This window comes from Aulonocara sp. 'chitande type north' Nkhata Bay, linkage group LG22, assembly GCF_057382095.1.
Source record: "Aulonocara sp. 'chitande type north' Nkhata Bay isolate Kocher_YH1m ecotype deep benthic linkage group LG22, A_spYH_male_GT1.1, whole genome shotgun sequence".
Lineage (NCBI taxonomy): Eukaryota > Metazoa > Chordata > Actinopteri > Cichliformes > Cichlidae > Aulonocara > Aulonocara sp. 'chitande type north' Nkhata Bay.
This window is the reverse complement of record NC_141364.1, coordinates 4,086,758-4,108,933: the sequence shown is the minus strand read 5'-3', so window position 1 is coordinate 4,108,933 and position 22,176 is coordinate 4,086,758. Positions and strand designations below refer to the sequence as shown.

Sequence of the window (22,176 nt, the reverse complement as noted above, 5' to 3'; positions counted from 1 at the left end):
TGTTTCAGGTCCAGATCATTGTTTGGAAAGCTGTTTGGTTGCGGCTTTAGGCAGCTCACAGTCTTCTGAATCTGGCTGGTCTCAGTCTTCGTGTGTAACAGATAGAGAATGAAGACAAAAGAACAGTAATCTGACAGTTACTAAAAATGCATCACTCAAGAGGATGAATAAACCATTTCACTATCGGCAAATAGCGTAAGGTACACATCGTGCATGAGAAACATTCATTAAAATCTGTCCTAGGTCAATGTTACCTCTTCAAAATCTTGCACTGAAGAAGAATGCATGGCTTCTGAGCCTTGCTGAGGCATTTCTTCATCAAGATCCTGCAACAAAGAAAAGATGGCACAAAGATTAGACCAAGTGCTCTTCTTGCAACTGTACTGGGCAGGCCTGTGCTTCTGTTTTTAATTTGCATGTGTGTGTGTGTGTGTGGGGGGGGGGGCTTTCCACTCAAGAAATGTTTTCTTCTGAAAAAAATACTGGCTACAATAATTAACAACTGATTCCTTTGCAATCATCCATCCTCTTCCACTTATCCTTATCAGGATTGTGGGGTAGCAGTTTTGGGGCCTATACCAGCTACCATAGGGCAGTACAACCTGGACAGATCACCAGTCTAACATGGAAGGACAAGCATTTGCATTCACACCAAAGGGCAGTTTTGAATCACCAGTTAACCTAACCCCATAAGCTACATCTTTGGACTGTGGGAAGAAGCCAGAGTACACAGCCAGAGAGAGCCCATGCACTAAAGCAGTAAAAAGTGCCTAAAACAAGTTAAGAAGTTGTATAGTACTATCTATCTTAATGTTCAAGCCTGAGTTTCAAAAAATTTCAACATAGAAACAAAGCACATGCAGTCAGCTCTGCATGCTGTAGGTCAAACTGTCAAGACATACGAGAAGACCCCTCCTAAAACCAGAGTGATGTCACCATGAAGCAAACTTTGACGGAGTCCCCCAATAACAGTGTGGTCCTCCTAAGTCACATTTGGGTGGTTAACACACACACACACACACTCAGATGTTATCCAGACTTGCACTTTGAAACAATGAAAAGGACCTACAAGCCACGGTCCATGTAAATCACATCACACCCAGGTGACTGCCAAACACACACACACACAGCATCCATAAAGAATGATGATAGATTAAATTATTAGTTCATTAAGTGGTACACTGGATTATATTTACCCTTTCAGGCTCTGGATGTTTCAGGTCCAGATCATTGTTTGGAAAGCTGTTTGGTTGCGGCTTTAGGCAGCTCACAGTCTTCTGAATCTGGCTGGTCTCCGTCTTCGTGTGTAACAGATAGAAAATGAATATACAGTGCATTTTTGAAGAGGATTTTGAAACATTAAATAAACTGTATGAGAAAGATAAGTTTCAAGCTATTGTCTTTAAAATATTCACTGTCATGTATAGAGAATTTAAGGCCCTATGATTAAGAGACAAATAGTCAGTGTGATTTCTTTATTTTTTAAGCCATTGCTAAAGGAGTAAAACAATCACCTGTAGCAGCAACGAACTGTCACTAGGGCCCATTTATCTTCGAGGGACAAAATTTAAAATGAATCTAACTAAAGAGGCTACACAGCAAAATCTCCAGTGTTAAATTAACACTAGAGAGTGTCTATATGGGTCCACACAACACTGTTGAGTGTTGAATTAACACTTTTGACAGTGTTATATGTTTAAAAGTAACCTAGTCAGTTTTGAAGATTAACAAAGACTAACACTGAGCAGTGCTGATTTTCTAACACTGGAATATTTCTAACATTTTGAGTTATTTTCCAGTGTTAGAAAATCAGCACTGCTCAGTGTTAGCCATTGTTAATCTTCAAAACTGACTAGGTTACTTTTAAACATATAACACTGTCAAAAGTGTTAATTTAACACTCAACAGTGTTGTATTTAACACTCAGAGGTGTGGACCCTTATAGACACTCTCCAGTGTTAATTTAACACTGGAGATTTTGCTGTGTAGAATCACATTAAACATCAATCACTGTTAAAATTTAGAAACCGAAAGCCATTTTTTATTTCTGCATACCTGCTGATATTTTTTTAGTGCTTTTAGAGGGCTTTGATGTGGCAGCCATCAAAATTGCCTGTTTTCCATTAGTACATACCCCTGTTTTTCCAGTAGGTTATAGTACCATGTAGTTTTTCAGTAACTACTGCACCAAGGTTCCAAGTGATCCAAAGTGATCAGAAAATTTGACATAGACTGAATGCCACCAGGTGGCTGGTCAATGGTGTCACTCGATAAGTTATGAGTGCGCCTCCTTCGTGAAAATCCAAGCCATCATTTTTGAAACTCTGAAATGTTTGAAATAGCGACCAAAATTAACAGCGTGATCCCTGAATTGAACACTAAAGTATAGACTGAGCAGCAGGCATTTTGTCACCTTGACGTCCATGCTTGCTGTGGCATTTATATCACTGGATGCTCGGCTGCATTGCTATAGTTACCCCAGGCACAGTAGGTGATACTCAATTTCAGTGAAAAACTAGATGCCGTAAGTCACGTTAAGCCAATTTGAGTAGGTACAAATGTAAAAATGGCTTAGGGTATGCAATTTATCAGTTCCAAAAAGTACAATTGTAGAAATACCTTGCATCTCCAGAGCCAATCCGAGTCACCATAATTATAGTCTATTTCTTCACCTGGACTTATGTCTCTGCTTGCAAATAAGCATAGATGGGGCTTTCCATTGATATTTAATATTTTCATCTTAGCACTTGGACTGATGTGGTTGTCGTTGACAAGTCTGCCTAATGACCCATCTTCTTGAGATGCATCCACACTGTGGGGTTAGGCAAAAAAGTATTAGCTTAACTAGTTAGGAAGCTTTTTTTTCATAAATCAAAAGCAATGTGTAATTTAATCTTAATCAAACTACACTGATATAATACGCACCACCAGAGTTTTCCATCAAACTTGAATTCAAACATGAACACCTTCAGGCTGTCATGATAAACTCTGTGTCTCCGCTCACATTCTTCTTTTGTTATGAGTTTACCTCTGTATTCCAAAAGAAAGTCTCCTTTTTGGAATGGAACAGTCGTGAAAATGCCCCGACCTGAATTGCAGAGGCATACCAAGTGAGTGACAAAAGACAAAGTGACAAACTCCAAATCTAATCCAAACTAAAGACCAACTTACCTTTGAAGGCATTTATGTAGTGGATATCAAGTCCCAGTTTGTCCCTTCCAGCAGAAACATGACAGACTGCATCCTCCCGTGGAGGAATGCGTCTCCTTCGCATGTTCTCCTGTACGTTTTGATTGGCTGTATTACCAAAGCATATAAAGTATTACGATTATCGTCATCATTGTCATCATCATCAGTAGTAGCAGAACTAGCAGTAGTGTAGTTTACAGCATAAACACAGCTGACTTATTCATAGTGCTAATTTATGCCTTCTTTTAAAATGTTAAAGGCCTAGTACTCAAAATGGCGACATGTGACATTTCTGTAATGGCGACTGCAGAGAGTGATACAAGTACTGAGAAAGCTTAGGCATCAAAACTGTAAGAAGTTTTTTCTTCAGGCATATAAATAAATACACGACTAAATACACTTATACCCTTGCTTTTATTTTAGGGCTGTCAGCAGAATGGACAGACATTGGACAAACTGCCCGAAATTAGCTAACAGCGACATCAGGGATTTTGACTCAGACTGCGCTGGTTTAATTGTTAATCGCGTTAGTCGCGATGTCGGCATTAACACGTTTAAGCCACAATAATGCTTTAACACCGAGTAAATCCTAACACGGGTTAGCCCGCTTTATCGCGTTGACGCGGTTAGTCGTCAGCCCTATTTTATTTACTCAATGACAAACGCTGGGGCCGTTTTACTTCTTCAAAGACTCACTAACAGTCCATAAAGCATAAATTAAACCAGTTTAATATAGGCCTGTGCACCTATAATTTCATATAGTATTAAAGTCATGGTGCATTTTACATTAAAAAAGGCTTACCTTTGTGTTTTTAATCCGTCTTCGTATTGCCGTCGACATACACTTGTTAAAGGGCACGCGCGCGAAAGTTGTGGCGCCGTTTCCTGTAGGTACCGCCTATATATATAGCCTACCAATCACAATGACTTCCGGCCGTGTGTATTGAAAATGTGTATTAAATTGCAGTACCTACACACATCCACTCTAACTCGAAACGTCGCTGTGCAATACACTGGAATACACAAAAATCAGGTGAGGGGGTATAGGTGGACTTTTAAGAAAATCAGAAAATCTTTTAATTATAGTTTAATAAATGAATTTACACTACAGTTTAAGCAAATACAGGTCAAAAGATAAATAATGACCTCATAAGAAGTAGAAAAAATTATTATTTAGACACTTAAAAATGCATTTACAAGTCATGTTTTAGGGGGACACATGAATACACAGCAAAAAGTCGAAATGTCCCCGGAGCCCAGGTACAGCGCAGGTCAAATGTCAATCCATACCACATAGACGCACTCACACACACACACACACACACACACACACACACACACACACACACACACACACACACACACACACACACACAGGTCTATATGGTATGGAGGGACTATACTACGTCAATCCGCCCGGTGGTGGTTTAAGTAGACTACCCTTTTCAAAGGACTTAGAGCCAAGGGAGCGAGGTTAAAGTGTTCGAAAAAATCTGAAAAAAGTTTGGGTCACTTCAGACCTCATACACTCCCTATAGTAGTCTAGATACACTGATACACACCAACCAGACTCTATTGTGTTTTCTGGAGACATTGTCCACTTGACAACGATGTGTTTTATGAGGTCCAAAAAAACCAATATTGGGTCTTTAAAGGGACAATGATGTAATATTTAAATAGCTCATCATTACCATGAATACACATCTGACAGGACACAGGATTACTGGAACATCATTTTATTAGTGTTCTTGGATCTGAACATTAATTTTAACCATAAATAAAAAAGAAATCTATGGACAAAAATGCCCACGCTTCCCACAGAAATATAAAAATATAGAAAACAGAAAAATTAAAAACATTTAAAATGAATTTTAATAGTTTAAAGGTAAATATTAAGGGGAGAAAATATGCATTTATAATTTTTTATTCTAAATATAACCCGTCAAACAAAAACCTAAATAAATTAAATGTAAAAATTATGAAATACAAACTACTTCTGTATTTAACAAGAACTTTTTTCTTTAAACAGAACATCAGTGTTAACAACAATTGGCAATCTGACCAAGATGTAAAACCACATCTGGCTAAACAGTTATTTTAGTTCATTTTTTTCCTGCCTTTTTGCAGTTAATCCTCTGTTTCTTACAAAATCTCTTATGTTTTGAACTGTTCTTCCTGCCAACACCGGATCTTCTACCAATTTGCAATGACTGCATTCATTTTTGGTGGCTAGTTTCCCTTCGTTTATGTGGTCTTTCAAATGCCTCATCACTGCAGCAACCTCAGCCTTGGACCACATGTTTTTGGGAGCTCTTCGGGAATTGTGGGATTGAGCAGCATTTTTCTCTGGAAGATATATAAAGTAGTAGTAGTTAAAACAAACAAAAAACCAAACAAAAAAAAAACAAAAAACATTTGCTTGCTAAAAGAATGGATGCTACCCTGTACTAACTTCTGAAATATGTTGCTACCATCAATATCAAAACGAGCTAAAATTCTCTTTGAAAATTTATCAAATTTCTAAAATGAGACAACATTTAGTGTTCCGCTGTGAATAAAAGACTGAATAAAAAGTTGAATAAAAGTCTCTTGATGCATGCTCAATCATCCAGGTAAGTAAATCCCAAAACGTTGATTCTGTTAATCTGGACGTAGCGTTTTCAGTGGGAGAAACATTTTGTCACTCATCCAAGTGACTTTTTGCCACCACTCTGCAGTTTGCCATATGTTGCAAAGTGATGAAACAATAATAAGCTTAGAGAACCAACTGCAGCCCTTACCTTCAGAGGGAGCAGCAGTCTCACTTGCTGCAGGCATTGTGAGTGGTCCTTCATCTGCTGATTACACAAATTGATTAAGTTTTAATATTTGTAACAAACATTTTATCCACAGAAACCAAGCTAGTGGTAACTTACCACAATCTACAGTGTCTTGGAGCTGCGCTGTGTTTGTGGAATCAGCTACTGCATGTACAGGCTCACTGGTGCCACACGCCGACATTGTGAGTGATGTGTCATCATCATCTGATTCACTCTCACTGTCCTTTGTTTCAGCATCACTTAATGCAATTTCATCTGAGAAATTGTGGGGGAAAAAAACCAAAAAAACCAAACACATACAACCCCCCCAAAAACCTCACATTAACAACGAGATATGACAAAAAACAGAGCAAATACTGGAAATTATAGTACATAGTTTTACTATTTAAGGCCTGCTGCTGGGTTGTTGCCCTCCTATGGCCTACTCCACATCCAGGTAGCACCTCCATGCTCTGGACACTACACTAACAGACACAGCAAACCTTCTTGCCACAGCTCACATTGATGTGCTACGCTAGATGAGCTGCACTACCTGAGCCACTTGTGTGGGTTGTAGACTGTCTCATGCTACCACTAAAATGAAATCACCGCCAGCATTCAAAAGTGACCATAACATCAGCCAGAATGAATAAGTGCTGAGAAGTGGTCTGTGGTCACCACCTGCAGAACCAGTCCTTTATTATGGTGAATTGACTATAATTTCCACTTGTTGTCTACTCTATTTGCAAAACAGCATGTGAAACTGGTTGTCAGTGTTACTTCCTAAGTGAACAGTTTGATATAACAGAAGTGTGACTGACTTGGAGTAACATCGCATTGTTTAAGTGTTCCCTTTATTATTTTGAGCAGTTTATGTTATGGAATGGGGAATTGAGGACAATCCCAAGTATACCATTTTTACAAGGTCCTGCACCAATGAGGTAATACTACATTTCTTTAATTAGACGTGACCACCCACTGATTAAAAAGGGAGCAGTGTTCATTTCAGCTAGTCTTAACTTGTTGAACTCCATTAATGCTTTTTACTATATACTGTACCTATTCACTAAATGTCTCACCTTTGCACTTATAGCCAAGCCACTTGAGGGAGGAAACCAGTCCCACACACTAAATGCACTTGTCCAAAGATGATATTGTTGTGCACACCAGACGATGATTGTGACACTGTTAGCAAAATATTGCAATATTTATTTGTTTTGGACAGTTGGAAAGGTGAGGCGTTTTCAATTCAGTTGCAGATATCAACTAATAAACTTCGTCCATGTAAATCACATCACACCCAGGTGACTGCCAAACACACACACACACACACACACACACACACACACATACGGGTCTATGTGGTATGGCGGGACTATACTACGTCAATCCGCCCGGTGGTGGTTTAAGTGGACTACCCTTTTGAAAGGACTTAGAGCCAAGGGAGCGAGGTTAAAGTGTTCGAAAAAATCTGAAAAAAATTTGGGTCACTTCAGACCTCATACACTCCCTATAGAAGTCTAGATACACTGATACACACCAACCAGACTCTATTGTGTTTTCTGGAGACATTGTCCACTTGACAACAATGTGTTTTATGAGGTCCAAAAAAAACAATATTGGGTCTTTAAAGGGACAATGATGTAATATGTAAATAGCTCATCATTACCATGAATACACATCTGACAGGACACAGGATTACTGGAACATCATTTTATTAGTGTTCTTGGATCTGAACATTAATTTTAACCATAAATAAAAAAAGAAATCTATGGACAAAAATGCCCACGCTTCCCACAGAAATATAAAAATATAGAAAACAGAAAAATTAAAAACATTTAAAATGAATTTTAATAGTTTAAAGGTAAATATTAAGGGGAGAAAATATGCATTTATAATTTTTTATTTTAAATATAACCCGTCAAAAAAAACCCTAAATAAATTAAATGTAAAAATTATGAAATACAAACTACTTCTGTATTTAACAAGAACTTTTTTTTCTTTAAACAGAACATCAGTGTTAACAACAATTGGCAATCTGACCAAGATGTAAAACCACAGCTCTCTAAACAGTTATTTTAGCTCATTTTTTTCTGCCTTTTTGCAGTTAATCCTCTGTTTCTTACAAAATCTCTTATGTTTTGAACTGTTCTTCCTGCCAACACCGGATCTTCTACCAATTTGCAATGACTGCATTCATTTTTGGTGGCTAGTTTCCCTTCGTTTATGTGGTCTTTAAAATGCCTCATCACTGCAGCAACCTCAGCCTTGGACCACATGTTTTTGGGAGCTCTTCGGGAATTGTGGGATTGAGCAGCATTTTTCTCTGGAAGATATATAAAGTAGTAGTAGTTAAAACAAACAAAAAACCAAACAAAAAAAACAAAAAACATTTGGTGGTTAAAAGAATGGATGCTACCCTGTACTAACTTCTGAAATGTGTTGCTACCATCAATATCAAAACGAGCTAAAATTCTCTTTGAAAATTTATCAAATTTCTAAAATGAGACATTTAGTGTTCCGCTGTGAATAAAAGACTGAATAAAAAGTTGAATAAAAGTCTCTTGATGCATGCTCAATCATCCAGGTAAGTAAATCCCAAAACGTTGATTCTGTTAATCTGGACGTAGCGTTTTCAGTGGGAGAAACATTTTGTCACTCATCCAAGTGACTTTTTGCCACCACTCTGCAGTTTGCCATATGTTGCAAAGTGATGAAACAATAATAAGCTTAGAGAACCAACTGCACCCCTTACCTTCAGAGGGAGCAGCAGTCTCACTTGCTGCAGGCATTGTGAGTGGTCCTTCATCTGCTGATTACACAATTTGATTAAGTTTTAATATTTGTAACAAACATTTTATCCACAGAAACCAAGCTAGTGGTAACTTACCACAATCTACAGTGTCTTGGAGCTGCGCTGTGTTTGTGGAATCAGCTACTGCATGTACAGGCTCACTGGTGCCACACGCCAACATTGTGAGTGCTGTGTCATCATCATCTGATTCACTCTCACTGTCCTTTGTTTCAGCATCACTTAATGCAATTTCATCTGAGAAATTGTGGGAAAACCCCCCCAAAAAACCAAACACAAACCCCCCAAAAACCTCACATTAACAACGAGATATGACAAAATACAGAACAAATACTGGAAATTATAGTACATAGTTTTACTATTTAAGGCCACCACTCTGCAGTTTGCCAAATGTTGCAAAGTGATGAAACAATAGACTTCAAGAACCTTAAATCATGGACATTTAACAGAATGGTCTGTGCTTTTAGGTTTTAATTCTGTTGATAAAGCATAATATTCAACTACTGCCCTAATATTTGCTCCTTTCAATACAAACCTTCTATTTTGATCTCATCCAGTGATTTCCCCTGGATCTGGGAAAGTTGTCCTTTTTCCAGTGTTAAAAGCAGTTTGGAAATCTTGGCCAGCTGTGTTGTGGGAACTGGTAATCTGTAGAATTCGCGGTGAACGCGGATATCATGACCCAGGAAATCTGCAACCTGATCAAGTTCGTTGTTTTTCAAATTAAGGACTTGTGAGAGTGTGGCAACATGTTTTCTGAGCTGTGTCGATCTTAGATACTCAGGCTGCTTTGCTCCACACTGGTGTGCATGAACACGCAAGGAGTCCATTCCTCTGTAATGACTCATTGATCGGGGTCTTGCAAAGAGGTAGATATTAGTGGCACAAATACCACAGTCAGGCCTCCTACTAACCAGTAGTGACAGAGCATCCAGCATGCTTGGTGTTAGCAGAACTGGAACATTTCTGTCCCTTTTTCCCATTATTTCTATTCTACAGAAATAGTTACAGAGTCTCTGTTCCATTTCTGAGAGCCCCATGGCAACATCTGTGTGGAGTGCTGTTTTGTCTCTTTCAAGAAAACTTTTGAGGCGCATCTTTGAAACCTCTCCAGAACGTCTTCGGTTGAACACAATGATTTGTGAGAGTGTAACTTGTGCAAGTTGGGCATAATTCTGAGCTGTGGCTTCGTTCTCCAAGCTGCAAAAGGCACTTTCTGCAGATTTTTGAAGGTAGTGATGGAGAATCCGAACATCTTCTGTAAAGGGCAATGTTGATGGCTTGTTAAACTTTGCCTCACTCAATGTGTTCAAGGCACGGTGAGACACCATCTCAGACCATTTGGAGACATACAACTTCTTGAACGCATCAGTGGACTTGATTAGGGCTTCATCCTCTGTCATGAGGGCACGACAATGGATAATGTCAGACATTTTATGCAGTGTATGTCCCAGTTTCAGCGCAAGGCTTGGAGTTTTGTATGACAGTGTCTCTTCATCAAAACCTGAAACTTTCTTTACTGCTTGCACAACTCTCTGGAAATTAGCAGGCTTAATAGCTTCTTCCATGTTATGCACTGAGAATTCTGTGCGCAGACACAACAACAAACGTCCCGCTTCACGAAGCTTCTGTCGTATATAATCATACTTTGTAGGGTCTTGTCCATGTTTATTGTAGAGGGACTGGGCAAACTGAATAACAGTAAAGTCATTTCGCACAGCTGAGGCAATCTCATCTTGTTTCATAACAGCAAGAACCTTCCAGACTCCACTTGACACCTGCGGATAACACTGAGACTCCAGAGTTAAAGCCAGGCCGAGTACTTTGGTTCTTCCAGGTTCTTTATCCGTGTCATCTTTTGGTTTGTTAGGACATCTGCGGACATGTCTCCAAAGATCCTTGCGAACATACATCCCTTGACAATAAAAGCAATGAGCAAACTTTCCCTCTACTGCTTTAATCTTGGGTCTTCTCTTCACTTTCAGTGGTCCCACTCCACCATGCAAAACTGCAGCATTATGCTTAAAATTTCCCTTATTTCTCAATTTCTCTAACAGACTTTTACGCTCGTTTGAGTCTCTAGGCAGGGAAAATGCATGCACAACATCAGGAGCCGTTTTGTGCGTTTTCAGGTGGCGGGAAATTTTAGCTTGTGGTTTGCCACAAAAATAGCAGTAATTTCTTTTACTTAAAGTCATTTTTTCTGATTCAGTTTCGCAAAGCTCACTTTTATCTTGTGGCTTGTCCTTTGTCAAGTTGTGGATTAAATTCGTTGAATCTGATTGTTCATGCGCTTTGGAGATGTCATCTTGGCATAGCAGACCTTTTGATGTGCTTGGCAATAATGAGATGTCTTCATCTGAATCTTCATCATATGACTCTGAATCTGGCACATATTCTTCTTCTGATATGCTGTGGTTGCCATCATCATCGCTTGATATTTGATCCAGAACTGAATGTGGCAATCCATCCTCCCCTGAATATTCAGAAATTTCTTCTTTCTGGAATGTAAGAACAAAAGTTTTTTTAATTGATCAATACTTTAGACAGGTAAAAAATAAACTGAAAAAAAGTCAAGCCAAATATGAATGGGATACACACCTGTGTTGACTGGTGGCAATTCTGATTTGCCAATTTTGCAAGGCAAGATTTGTGCCAGACCCCTAAACAAACTGAAACACATTTTGATAGACTTAATTTAGCTTTGCAGTTCTATTTAAGTGAAGTAGTTTTTTGTCAAAGCATTGCAGTAATGTCAAATGCTGGAAAAAAACAAAAAAAAAAAACAAAACTGTTCACATTAAGGATATTTTAATGACTACACATACACTGCTAATCCCCCTCCCCCCCCCCCAAAAAAGGACATCCCAGATGTGAATGAAGGAATTATTCTTATTAAATACTTTGTTCTTTAGGTAGTTGAGTGGCATGAAAGTGTGTAGTTGAATGTGTGTGGCCTCCAGATGCCTGTACGACTTCCCTACAATGCCTGGGCATGCTCGGGATGAGGTGGCGGATGGTCTCCTGAAGGATCTCCTCCAAGACCTGGACTAAAGCATCTGCCAACCCCTGGACAGTTTGTGGTGGATGGAGTGAGACATGATGTCCCAGATGTGCTCAATTGGATTCAGGTCTGGGGAACAGGCGGGCCAGTCCATAGCATCAATGCCTTTGTCATGGAGGAACTGCTGACATACTCCAGCCACATGAGGCCCAGTGTCGTCTCGCATTAGGTGGACCCCAGGGCCAAATGCACCAGCATGTGGTCTCACAAAGGGTCCGAGGACCTCATCTTGTTACCCAATGACAGTCAGGCTCTCTGGCAGGCACAGAAATGCCACCCCTCACCATTACTGACCCACTGCCAATATGATCATGCTGGAGGATGTTGCAGGCAGCAGAACATTCCCCACGGCATCTCCAGACTGTCACGTGCTCAGTTTGAACCTCCTTTCAGCTGTGAGGAGCATAGGGTGCCCGTGCTGAAGTTGCCAAACTTTGTGTTTTCTGGCAAATGCCAAACATCCTGCATGGTGTTGGACTGCAAGCTCAATCCCCACCTGTGGATGCTGGACCCTCAAGCCACCCTCATGAAGTCAGTTTCTGACCATTTGAGCAGACAGATGCACATTTGTGGCCTGTTTGAGGTCATTTTGCAGGGCTCCTCTTGTTCCTCCTTGCACAAAGGTGGAGGTAGCGGTCCTGCTGCTGGGTTGTTGCCCTCCTATGGCCTACTCCACATCCAGGTAGCACCTCCATGCTCTGGACACTACACTAACAGACACAGCAAACCTTCTTGCCACAGCTCACATTGATGTGCTACGCTAGATGAGCTGCACTACCTGAGCCCCTTGTGTGGGTTGTAGACTGTCTCATGCTACCACTAAAATGAAATCACCGCCAGCATTCAAAAGTGACCATAACATCAGCCAGAAAGCATAGGTGCTGAGAAGTGGTCTGTGGTCACCACCTGCAGAACCAGTCCTTTATTATGGTGAATTGACTATAATTTCCACTTGTTGTCTACTCTATTTGCAAAACAGCATGTGAAACTGGTTGTCAGTGTTACTTCCTAAGTGAACAGTTTGATTTCACAGAAGTGTGACTGACTTGGAGTAACATCGCATTGTTTAAGTGTTCCCTTTATTATTTTGAGCAGTTTATGTTATGGAATGGGGAATTGAGGACAATCCCAAGTATACCATTTTTACAAGGTCCTGCACCAATGAGGTAATACTGCATTTCTTTAATTAGACGTGACCACCCATTAATTAAAAAGGGAGCAGTGTTCATTTCAGCACGTCTTAACTTGTTGAACTCTATTAATGCTTTTTACTATACACTGTACCTATTCACTAAATGTCTCACCTTTGCACTTAAAGCCAAGCCACTTGAGGGAGGAAACCGGTCCCACACACTGAATGCACTTGTCCAAAGATGATATTGTTGTGCACACCAGACGATGATTGTGACACTGTTAGCAAAATATTGCAACATTTATTTGTTTTGGACAGTTGGAAAGGTGTGTTTTCAATTCAGTTGCAGATATCAACTAATAAACTTCGTCCATGTAAATCACATCACACCCAGGTGACTGCCAAACACACACACACACAGCATCCATAAAGAATGATGATAGATTAAATTATTAGTTCATTAAGTGGTACACTGGATTATATTTACCCTTTCAGGCTCTGGATGTTTCAGGTCCAGATCATTGTTTGGAAAGCTGTTTGGTTGCGGCTTTAGGCAGCTCACAGTCTTCTGAATCTGGCTGGTCTCAGTCTTCGTGTGTAACAGATAGAGAATGAAGACAAAAGAACAGTAATCTGACAGTTACTAAAAATGCATCACTCAAGAGGATGAATAGACCATTTCACTATCGGCAAATAGCGTAAGGTACACATCGTGCATGAGAAACATTCATTAAAATCTGTCCTAGGTCAATGTTACCTCTTCAAAATCTTGCACTGAAGAAGAATGCATGGCTTCTGAGCCTTGCTGAGGCATTTCTTCATCAAGATCCTGCAACAAAGAAAAGATGGCACAAAGATTAGACCAAGTGCTCTTCTTGCAACTGTACTGGGCAGGCCTGTGCTTCTGTCTTTAATTTGCATGTGTGTGTGTGTGTGTGTGTGTGTGGGGGGGGGGCTTTTCACTCAAGAAATGTTTTCTTCTGAAAAAAATACTGGCTACAATAGTTAACAACTGATTCCTTTGCAATCATCCACCCTCTTCCACTTATCCTTATCAGGATTGTGGGGTAGCAGTTTTGGGGCCTATACCAGCTACCATAGGGCAGTACAACCTGGACAGATCACCAGTCTAACATGGAAGGACAAGCATTTGCATTCACACCAAAGGGCAGTTTTGAATCACCAGTTAACCTAACCCCATAAGCTACATCTTTGGACTGTGGGAAGAAGCCAGAGTACACAGCCAGAGAGAGCCCATGCACTAAAGCAGTAAAAAGTGCCTAAAAGAAGTTAAGAAGTTTTATAGTACTATCTATCTTAATGTTCAAGCCTGAGTTTCAAAAAATTTCAACATAGAAACAAAGCACATGCAGTCAGTTCTGCATGCTGTAGGTCAAACTGTCAAGACATACGAGAAGACCCCTCCTAAAACCAGAGTGATGTCACCATGAAGCAAACTTTGACGGAGTCCCCCAATAACAGTGTGGTCCTCCTAAGTCACATTTGGGTGGTTAACACACACACACACACACTCAGATGTTATCCAGACTTGCACTTTGAAACAATGAAAAGGACCTACAAGCCACGGTCCATGTAAATCACATCACACCCAGGTGACTGCCAAACACACACACACACAGCATCCATAAAGAATGATGATAGATTAAATTATTAGTTCATTAAGTGGTACACTGGATTATATTTACCCTTTCAGGCTCTGGATGTTTCAGGTCCAGATCATTGTTTGGAAAGCTGTTTGGTTGTGGCTTTAGGCAGCTCACAGTCTTCTGAATCTGGCTGGTCTCAGTCTTCGTGTGTAACAGATAGAGAATGAAGACAAAAGAACAGTAATCTGACAGTTACTAAAAATGCATCACTCAAGAGGATGAATAGACCATTTCACTATCGGCAAATAGCGTAAGGTACACATCGTGCATGAGAAACATTCATTAAAATCTGTCCTAGGTCAATGTTACCTCTTCAAAATCTTGCACTGAAGAAGAATGCATGGCTTCTGAGCCTTGCTGAGGCATTTCTTCATCAAGATCCTGCAACAAAGAAAAGATGGCACAAAGATTAGACCAAGTGCTCTTCTTGCAACTGTACTGGGCAGTCCTGTGCTTCTGTCTTTAATTTGCATGTGTGTGTGTGTGTGTGTGTGGGGGGGGGGGGGGGGGGGGGGTGCTTTCCACTCAAGAAATGTTTTCTTCTGAAAAAAATACTGGCTACAATAATTAACAACTGATTCCTTTGCAATCATCCATCCTCTTCCACTTATCCTTATCAGGATTGTGGGGTAGCAGTTTTGGGGCCTATACCAGCTACCATAGGGCAGTACAACCTGGACAGATCGCCAGTCTAACATGGAAGGACAAGCATTTGCATTCACACCAAAGGGCAGTTTTGAATCACCAGTTAACCTAACCCCATAAGCTACATCTTTGGACTGTGGGAAGAAGCCAGAGTACACAGCCAGAGAGAGCCCATGCATTACAGCAGTAAAAAGTGCCTAAAACAAGTTAAGAAGTTGTATAGTACTATCTATCTTAATGTTCAAGCCTGAGTTTCAAAAAATTTCAACATAGAAACAAAGCACATGCAGTCAGCTCTGCATGCTGTAGGTCAAACTGTCAAGACATACGAGAAGACCCCTCCTAAAACCAGAGTGATGTCACCATGAAGCAAACTTTGACGGAGTCCCCCAATAACAGTGTGGTCCTCCTAAGTCACATTTGGGTGGTTAACACACACACACACACACACACTCAGATGTTATCCAGACTTGCACTTTGAAACAATGAAAAGGACCTACAAGCCACGGTCCATGTAAATCACATCACACCCAGGTGACTGCCAAACACACACACACACAGCATCCATAAAGAATGATGATAGATTAAATTATTAGTTCATTAAGTGGTACACTGGATTATATTTACCCTTTCAGGCTCTGGATGTTTCAGGTCCAGATCATTGTTTGGAAAGCTGTTTGGTTGCGGCTTTAGGCAGCTCACAGTCTTCTGAATCTGGCTGGTCTCAGTCTTCGTGTGTAACAGATAGAGAATGAAGACAAAAGAACAGTAATCTGACAGTTACTAAAAATGCATCACTCAAGAGGATGAATAGACCATTTCACTATCGGCAAATAGCGTAAGGTACACATCGTGCATGAGAAACATTCATTAAAATCTGTCCTAGGTCAATGTTACCTCTTCAAAATCTTGCACTGAAGAAGAATGCATGGCTTCTGAGCCTTGCTGAGGCATTTCTTCATCAAGATCCTGCAACAAAGAAAAGATGGCACAAAGATTAGACCAAGTGCTCTTCTTGCAACTGTACTGGGCAGGCCTGTGCTTCTGTCTTTAATTTGCATGTGTGTGTGTGTGTGTGGGGGGGGGGGGGGGGGGGGGGGGGGGGGCTTTCCACTCAAGAAATGTTTTCTTCTGAAAAAAAATACTGGCTACAATAGTTAACAACTGATTCCTTTGCAATCATCCATCCTCTTCCACTTATCCTTATCAGGATTGTGGGGTAGCAGTTTTGGGGCCTATACCAGCTACCATAGGGCAGTACAACCTGGACAGATCACCAGTCTAACATGGAAGGACAAGCATTTGCATTCACACCAAAGGGCAGTTTTGAATCACCAGTTAACCTAACCCCATAAGCTACATCTTTGGACTGTGGGAAGAAGCCAGAGTACACAGCGAGAGAGCCCATGCACTACCAGCAGTAAAAAGTGCCTAAAACAAGTTAAGTTGTATAGTACTATCTATCTTAATGTTCAAGCCTGAGTTTCAAACCACATAGAAACAAAGCACATGTAGTCAGTTCTGCATGCTGTAGGTCAAACTGTCAAGAAATACGAGAAGACCCCTCCTAAAACCAGAGTGATGTCACCATGAAGCAAACTTTGACGGAGTCTCCCAATAACAGTGTGGTCCTCCTAAGTCACATTTGGGTGGTTAACACACACACACACACTCAGATGTTATCCAGACTTGCACTTTGAAACAATGAAAAGGACCTACAAGCCACAGTCCATGTAAATCACATCACACCCAGGTGACTGCCAAACACAAACACACACACAGCATCCATAAAGAATGATGATAGATTAAATTATTAGTTCATTAAGTGGTACACTGGATTATATTTACCCTTTCAGGCTCTGGATGTTTCAGGTCCAGATCATTGTTTGGAAAGCTGTTTGGTTGCGGCTTTAGGCAGCTCACAGTCTTCTGAATCTGGCTGGTCTCAGTCTTCGTGTGTAACAGATAGAGAATGAAGACAAAAGAACAGTAATCTGACAGTTACTAAAAATGCATCACTCAAGAGGATGAATAGACCATTTCACTATCGGCAAATAGCGTAAGGTACACATCGTGCATGAGAAACATTCATTAAAATCTGTCCTAGGTCAATGTTACCTCTTCAAAATCTTGCACTGAAGAAGAATGCATGGCTTCTGAGCCTTGCTGAGGCATTTCTTCATCAAGATCCTGCAACAAAGAAAAGATGGCACAAAGATTAGACCAAGTGCTCTTCTTGCAACTGTACTGGGCAGTCCTGTGCTTCTGTCTTTAATTTGCATGTGTGTGTGTGTGTGTGTGTGTGGGGGGGGGGGGGGGGGGGGGGGGCTTTCCACTCAAGAAATGTTTTCTTCTGAAAAAAATACTGGCTACAATAATTAACAACTGATTCCTTTGCAATCATCCATCCTCTTCCACTTATCCTTATCAGGATTGTGGGGTAGCAGTTTTGGGGCCTATACCAGCTACCATAGGGCAGTACAACCTGGACAGATCGCCAGTCTAACATGGAAGGACAAGCATTTGCATTCACACCAAAGGGCAGTTTTGAATCACCAGTTAACCTAACCCCATAAGCTACATCTTTGGACTGTGGGAAGAAGCCAGAGTACACAGCCAGAGAGAGCCCATGCATTACAGCAGTAAAAAGTGCCTAAAACAAGTTAAGAAGTTGTATAGTACTATCTATCTTAATGTTCAAGCCTGAGTTTCAAAAAATTTCAACATAGAAACAAAGCACATGCAGTCAGCTCTGCATGCTGTAGGTCAAACTGTCAAGACATACGAGAAGACCCCTCCTAAAACCAGAGTGATGTCACCATGAAGCAAACTTTGACGGAGTCCCCCAATAACAGTGTGGTCCTCCTAAGTCACATTTGGGTGGTTAACACACACACACACACACACACACTCAGATGTTATCCAGACTTGCACTTTGAAACAATGAAAAGGACCTACAAGCCACGGTCCATGTAAATCACATCACACCCAGGTGACTGCCAAACACACACACACACAGCATCCATAAAGAATGATGATAGATTAAATTATTAGTTCATTAAGTGGTACACTGGATTATATTTACCCTTTCAGGCTCTGGATGTTTCAGGTCCAGATCATTGTTTGGAAAGCTGTTTGGTTGCGGCTTTAGGCAGCTCACAGTCTTCTGAATCTGGCTGGTCTCCGTCTTCGTGTGTAACAGATAGAAAATGAATATACAGTGCATTTTTGAAGAGGCTTTTGAAACATTAAATAAACTGTATGAGAAAGATAAGTTTCAAGCTATTGTCTTTAAAATATTCACTGTCATGTATAGAGAATTTAAGGCCCTATGATTAAGAGACAAATAGTCAGTGTGATTTCTTTATTTTTTAAGCCATTGCTAAAGGAGTAAAACAATCACCTGTAGCAGCAACGAACTGTCACTAGGGCCCATTTATCTTCAAGGGACAAAATTTAAAATGAATCTAACTAAAGAGGCTACACAGCAAAATCTCCAGTGTTAAATTAACACTAGAGAGTGTCTATATGGGTCCACACAACACTGTTGAGTGTTGAATTAACACTTTTGACAGTGTTATATGTTTAAAAGTAACCTAGTCAGTTTTGAAGATTAACAAAGACTAACACTGAGCAGTGCTGATTTTCTAACACTGGAATATTTCTAACATTTTGAGTTATTTTCCAGTGTTAGAAAATCAGCACTGCTCAGTGTTAGCCATTGTTAATCTTCAAAACTGACTAGGTTACTTTTAAACATATAACACTGTCAAAAGTGTTAATTTAACACTCAACAGTGTTGTATTTAACACTCAGAGGTGTGGACCCTTATAGACACTCTCCAGTGTTAATTTAACACTGGAGATTTTGCTGTGTAGAATCACATTAAACATCAATCACTGTTAAAATTTAGAAACCGAAAGCCATTTTTTATTTCTGCATACCTGCTGATATTTTTTTAGTGCTTTTAGAGGGCTTTGATGTGGCAGCCATCACAATTGCCTGTTTTCCATTAGTACCTACCCCTGTTTTTCCAGTAGGTTATAGTACCATGTAGTTTTTCAGTAACTACTGCACCAAGGTTCCAAGTGATCCAAAGTGATCAGAAAATTTGACATAGACTGAATGCCACCAGGTGGCTGGTCAATGGTGTCACTCGATAAGTTATGAGTGCGCCTCCTTCGTGAAAATCCAAGCCATCATTTTTGAAACTCTGAAATGTTTGAAATAGCGACCAAAATTAACAGCGTGATCCCTGAATTGAACACTAAAGTATAGACTGAGCAGCAGGCATTTTGTCACCTTGACGTCCATGCTTGCTGTGGCATTTATATCACTGGATGCTCGGCTGCATTGCTATAGTTACCCCAGGCACAGTAGGTGATACTCAATTTCAGTGAAAAACTAGATGCCCTAAGTCACGTTAAGCCAATTTGAGTAGGTACAAATGTAAAAATGGCTTAGGGTATGCAATTTATCAGTTCCAAAAAGTACAATTGTAGAAATACCTTGCATCTCCAGAGCCAATCCGAGTCACCATAATTATAGTCTATTTCTTCGCCTGGACTTATGTCTCTGCTTGCAAATAAGCATAGATGGGGCTTTCCATTGATATTTAATATTTTCATCTTAGCACTTGGACTGATGTGGTTGTCGTTGACAAGTCTGCCTAATGACCCATCTTCTTGAGATGCATCCACACTGTGGGGTTAGGCAAAAAAGTATTAGCTTAACTAGTTAGTTAGGAAGCTTTTTTTTCATAAATCAAAAGCAATGTGTAATTTAATCTTAATCAAACTACACTGATATAATACGCACCACCAGAGTTTTCCATCAAACTTGAATTCAAACATGAACACCTTCAGGCTGTCATGATAAACTCTGTGTCTCCGCTCACATTCTTCTTTTGTTATGAGTTTACCTCTGTATTCCAAAAGAAAGTCTCCTTTTTGGAATGGAACAGTCGTGAAAATGCCCCGACCTGAATTGCAGAGGCATACCAAGTGAGTGACAAAAGACAAAGTGACAAACTCCAAATCTAATCCAAACTAAAGACCAACTTACCTTTGAAGGCATTTATGTAGTGGATATCAAGTCCCAGTTTGTCCCTTCCAGCAGAAACATGACAGACTGCATCCTCCCGTGGAGGAATGCGTCTCCTTCGCATGTTCTCCTGTACGATTGGCTGTATTACCAAAGCATATAAAGTATTACGATTATCGTCATCATTGTCATCATCATCAGTAGTAGCAGAACTAGCAGTAGTGTAGTTTACAGCATAAACACAGCTGACTTATTCATAGTGCTAATTTATGCCTTCTTTTAAAATGTTAAAGGCCTAGTACTCAAAATGGCGACATGTGACATTTCTGTAATGGCGACTGCAGAGAGTGATACAAGTACTGAGAAAGCTTAGGCATCAAAACTGTAAGAAGTTTTTTCTTCAGGCATATAAATAAATACACGACTAAATACACTTATACCCTTGCTTTTATTTTAGGGCTGTCAGCAGAATGACAGACATTGGACAAACTGCCCGAAATTAGCTAACAGCGACATCAGGGATTTTGACTCAGACTGCGCTGGTTTAATTGTTAATCGCGTTAGTCGCGATGTCGGCATTAACACGTTTAAGCCACAATAATGCTTTAACACCGAGTAAATCCTAACACGGGTTAGCCCGCTTTATCGCGTTGACGCGGTTAGTCGTCAGCCCTATTTTATTTACTCAATGACAAACGCTGGGGCCGTTTTACTTCTTCAAAGACTCACTAACAGTCCATAAAGCATAAATTAAACCAGTTTAATATAGGCCTGTGCACCTATAATTTCATATAGTATTAAAGTCATGGTGCATTTTACATTAAAAAAGGCTTACCTTTGTGTTTTTAATCCGTCTTCGTATTGCCGTCGACATACACTTGTTAAAGGGCACGCGCGCGAAAGTTGTGGCGCCGTTTCCTGTAGGTACCGCCTATATATATAGCCTACCAATCACAATGACTTCCGGCCGTGTGTATTGAAAATGTGTATTAAATTGCAGTACCTACACACATCCACTCTAACTCGAAACGTCGCTGTGCAATACACTGGAATACACAAAAATCAGGTGAGGGGTATAGGTGGACTTTTAAGAAAATCAGAAAATCTTTTAATTATAGTTTAATAAATGAATTTACACTACAGTTTAAGCAAATACAGGTCAAAAGATAAATAATGACCTCATAAGAAGTAGAAAAAATTATTATTTAGACACTTAAAAATGCATTTACAAGTCATGTTTTAGGGGGACACATGAATACACAGCAAAAAGTCGAAATGTCCCCGGAGCCCAGGTACAGCGCAGGTCAAATGTCAATCCATACCACATAGACGCACTCACACACACACACACACACACACACACACACACACACACACACACACACAGCATCCATAAAGAATGATGATAGATTAAATTATTAGTTCATTAAGTGGTACACTGGATTATATTTACCCTTTCAGGCTCTGGATGTTTCAGGTCCAGATCATTGTTTGGAAAGCTGTTTGGTTGCGGCTTTAGGCAGCTCACAGTCTTCTGAATCTGGCTGGTCTCAGTCTTCGTGTGTAACAGATAGAAAATGAAAATACAGTGCATTTTTGAAGCCGCTTTTGAAACATTACAGTTTTTTTCAGTCGCTAACAAGCGTTTGTCCAAACAGTTGTCACATTTGCAAAACTCTAAACACAATTAGCACAGCATCGGTCTGTTGTGGCCATACCATTCACACATTTCATGTCGTGTTCACCCAATGCAGTCAATGAACACATTTCCACAATGCTTACATTTTCTGAACAGACAAGCTATACCTCCCAACAAAATCATGGAC

The 22,176-nt window shown here is 40.1% G+C and overlaps 3 protein-coding genes and 1 gene segment (V, D, J or C); 1 reads left to right on the top strand and 3 right to left on the bottom strand.

Annotated features, from left to right (window-relative positions):
* LOC147303240 (immunoglobulin kappa light chain-like) overlaps nucleotides 1-22,176 on the top strand; it is a 52,370-nt gene that overhangs the window by 9,675 nt on the left and 20,519 nt on the right. The window lies entirely within an intron of this gene.
* Nucleotides 1-22,176, bottom strand: part of LOC147303241 (Ig kappa chain V-III region MOPC 63-like) — a 42,843-nt gene that overhangs the window by 17,022 nt on the left and 3,645 nt on the right. The window contains 2 exon segments of the V gene segment in view: nucleotides 5,661-5,678; nucleotides 6,538-6,548. Coding sequence covers nucleotides 5,661-5,678; nucleotides 6,538-6,548 — 29 coding nt within the window.
* LOC147303243 (histone-lysine N-methyltransferase set-1-like) lies at nucleotides 2,188-4,554 on the bottom strand. Of its 2 annotated transcripts, none has more exons than XM_086279561.1 (4): nucleotides 3,992-4,554; nucleotides 3,172-3,297; nucleotides 2,926-3,088; nucleotides 2,188-2,812 (listed from the first exon to the last, which is right to left on the bottom strand). In XM_086279561.1, the coding sequence occupies exons 2-4, from the start codon at nucleotides 3,272-3,274 to the stop codon at nucleotides 2,572-2,574; spliced, it is 507 nt and encodes a 168-aa protein (XP_086135687.1). In that variant the 5' UTR covers nucleotides 3,275-3,297; nucleotides 3,992-4,554; the 3' UTR covers nucleotides 2,188-2,571. The 2 variants fall into 2 exon arrangements, with proteins under 2 accessions (XP_086135687.1, XP_086135688.1); XM_086279562.1 differs by having other exon boundaries at nucleotides 2,199-2,324; nucleotides 2,620-2,812; nucleotides 3,172-4,554.
* Nucleotides 7,686-21,702, bottom strand: LOC147303242 (uncharacterized). 3 transcript variants are annotated; one of them, XM_086279558.1, is made up of 17 exons: nucleotides 21,186-21,702; nucleotides 20,372-20,492; nucleotides 20,126-20,288; nucleotides 19,816-20,008; nucleotides 18,393-18,494; nucleotides 17,426-17,497; nucleotides 17,156-17,257; nucleotides 16,205-16,276; nucleotides 15,935-16,036; nucleotides 14,972-15,043; nucleotides 14,702-14,803; nucleotides 13,753-13,824; nucleotides 13,483-13,584; nucleotides 13,168-13,273; nucleotides 8,878-9,036; nucleotides 8,743-8,799; nucleotides 7,686-8,313 (listed from the first exon to the last, which is right to left on the bottom strand). In XM_086279558.1, the coding sequence occupies exons 1-17, from the start codon at nucleotides 21,222-21,224 to the stop codon at nucleotides 8,066-8,068; spliced, it is 1,884 nt and encodes a 627-aa protein (XP_086135684.1). In that variant the 5' UTR covers nucleotides 21,225-21,702; the 3' UTR covers nucleotides 7,686-8,065. The 3 variants fall into 3 exon arrangements, with proteins under 3 accessions (XP_086135684.1, XP_086135682.1, XP_086135681.1); XM_086279556.1 differs by lacking the exons at nucleotides 13,168-13,273; nucleotides 13,483-13,584; nucleotides 13,753-13,824; ... (9 more) ...; nucleotides 20,372-20,492; nucleotides 21,186-21,702 and adding an exon at nucleotides 9,335-11,466 and having other exon boundaries at nucleotides 8,743-8,796; XM_086279555.1 differs by lacking the exons at nucleotides 13,168-13,273; nucleotides 13,483-13,584; nucleotides 13,753-13,824; ... (9 more) ...; nucleotides 20,372-20,492; nucleotides 21,186-21,702 and adding an exon at nucleotides 9,335-11,465.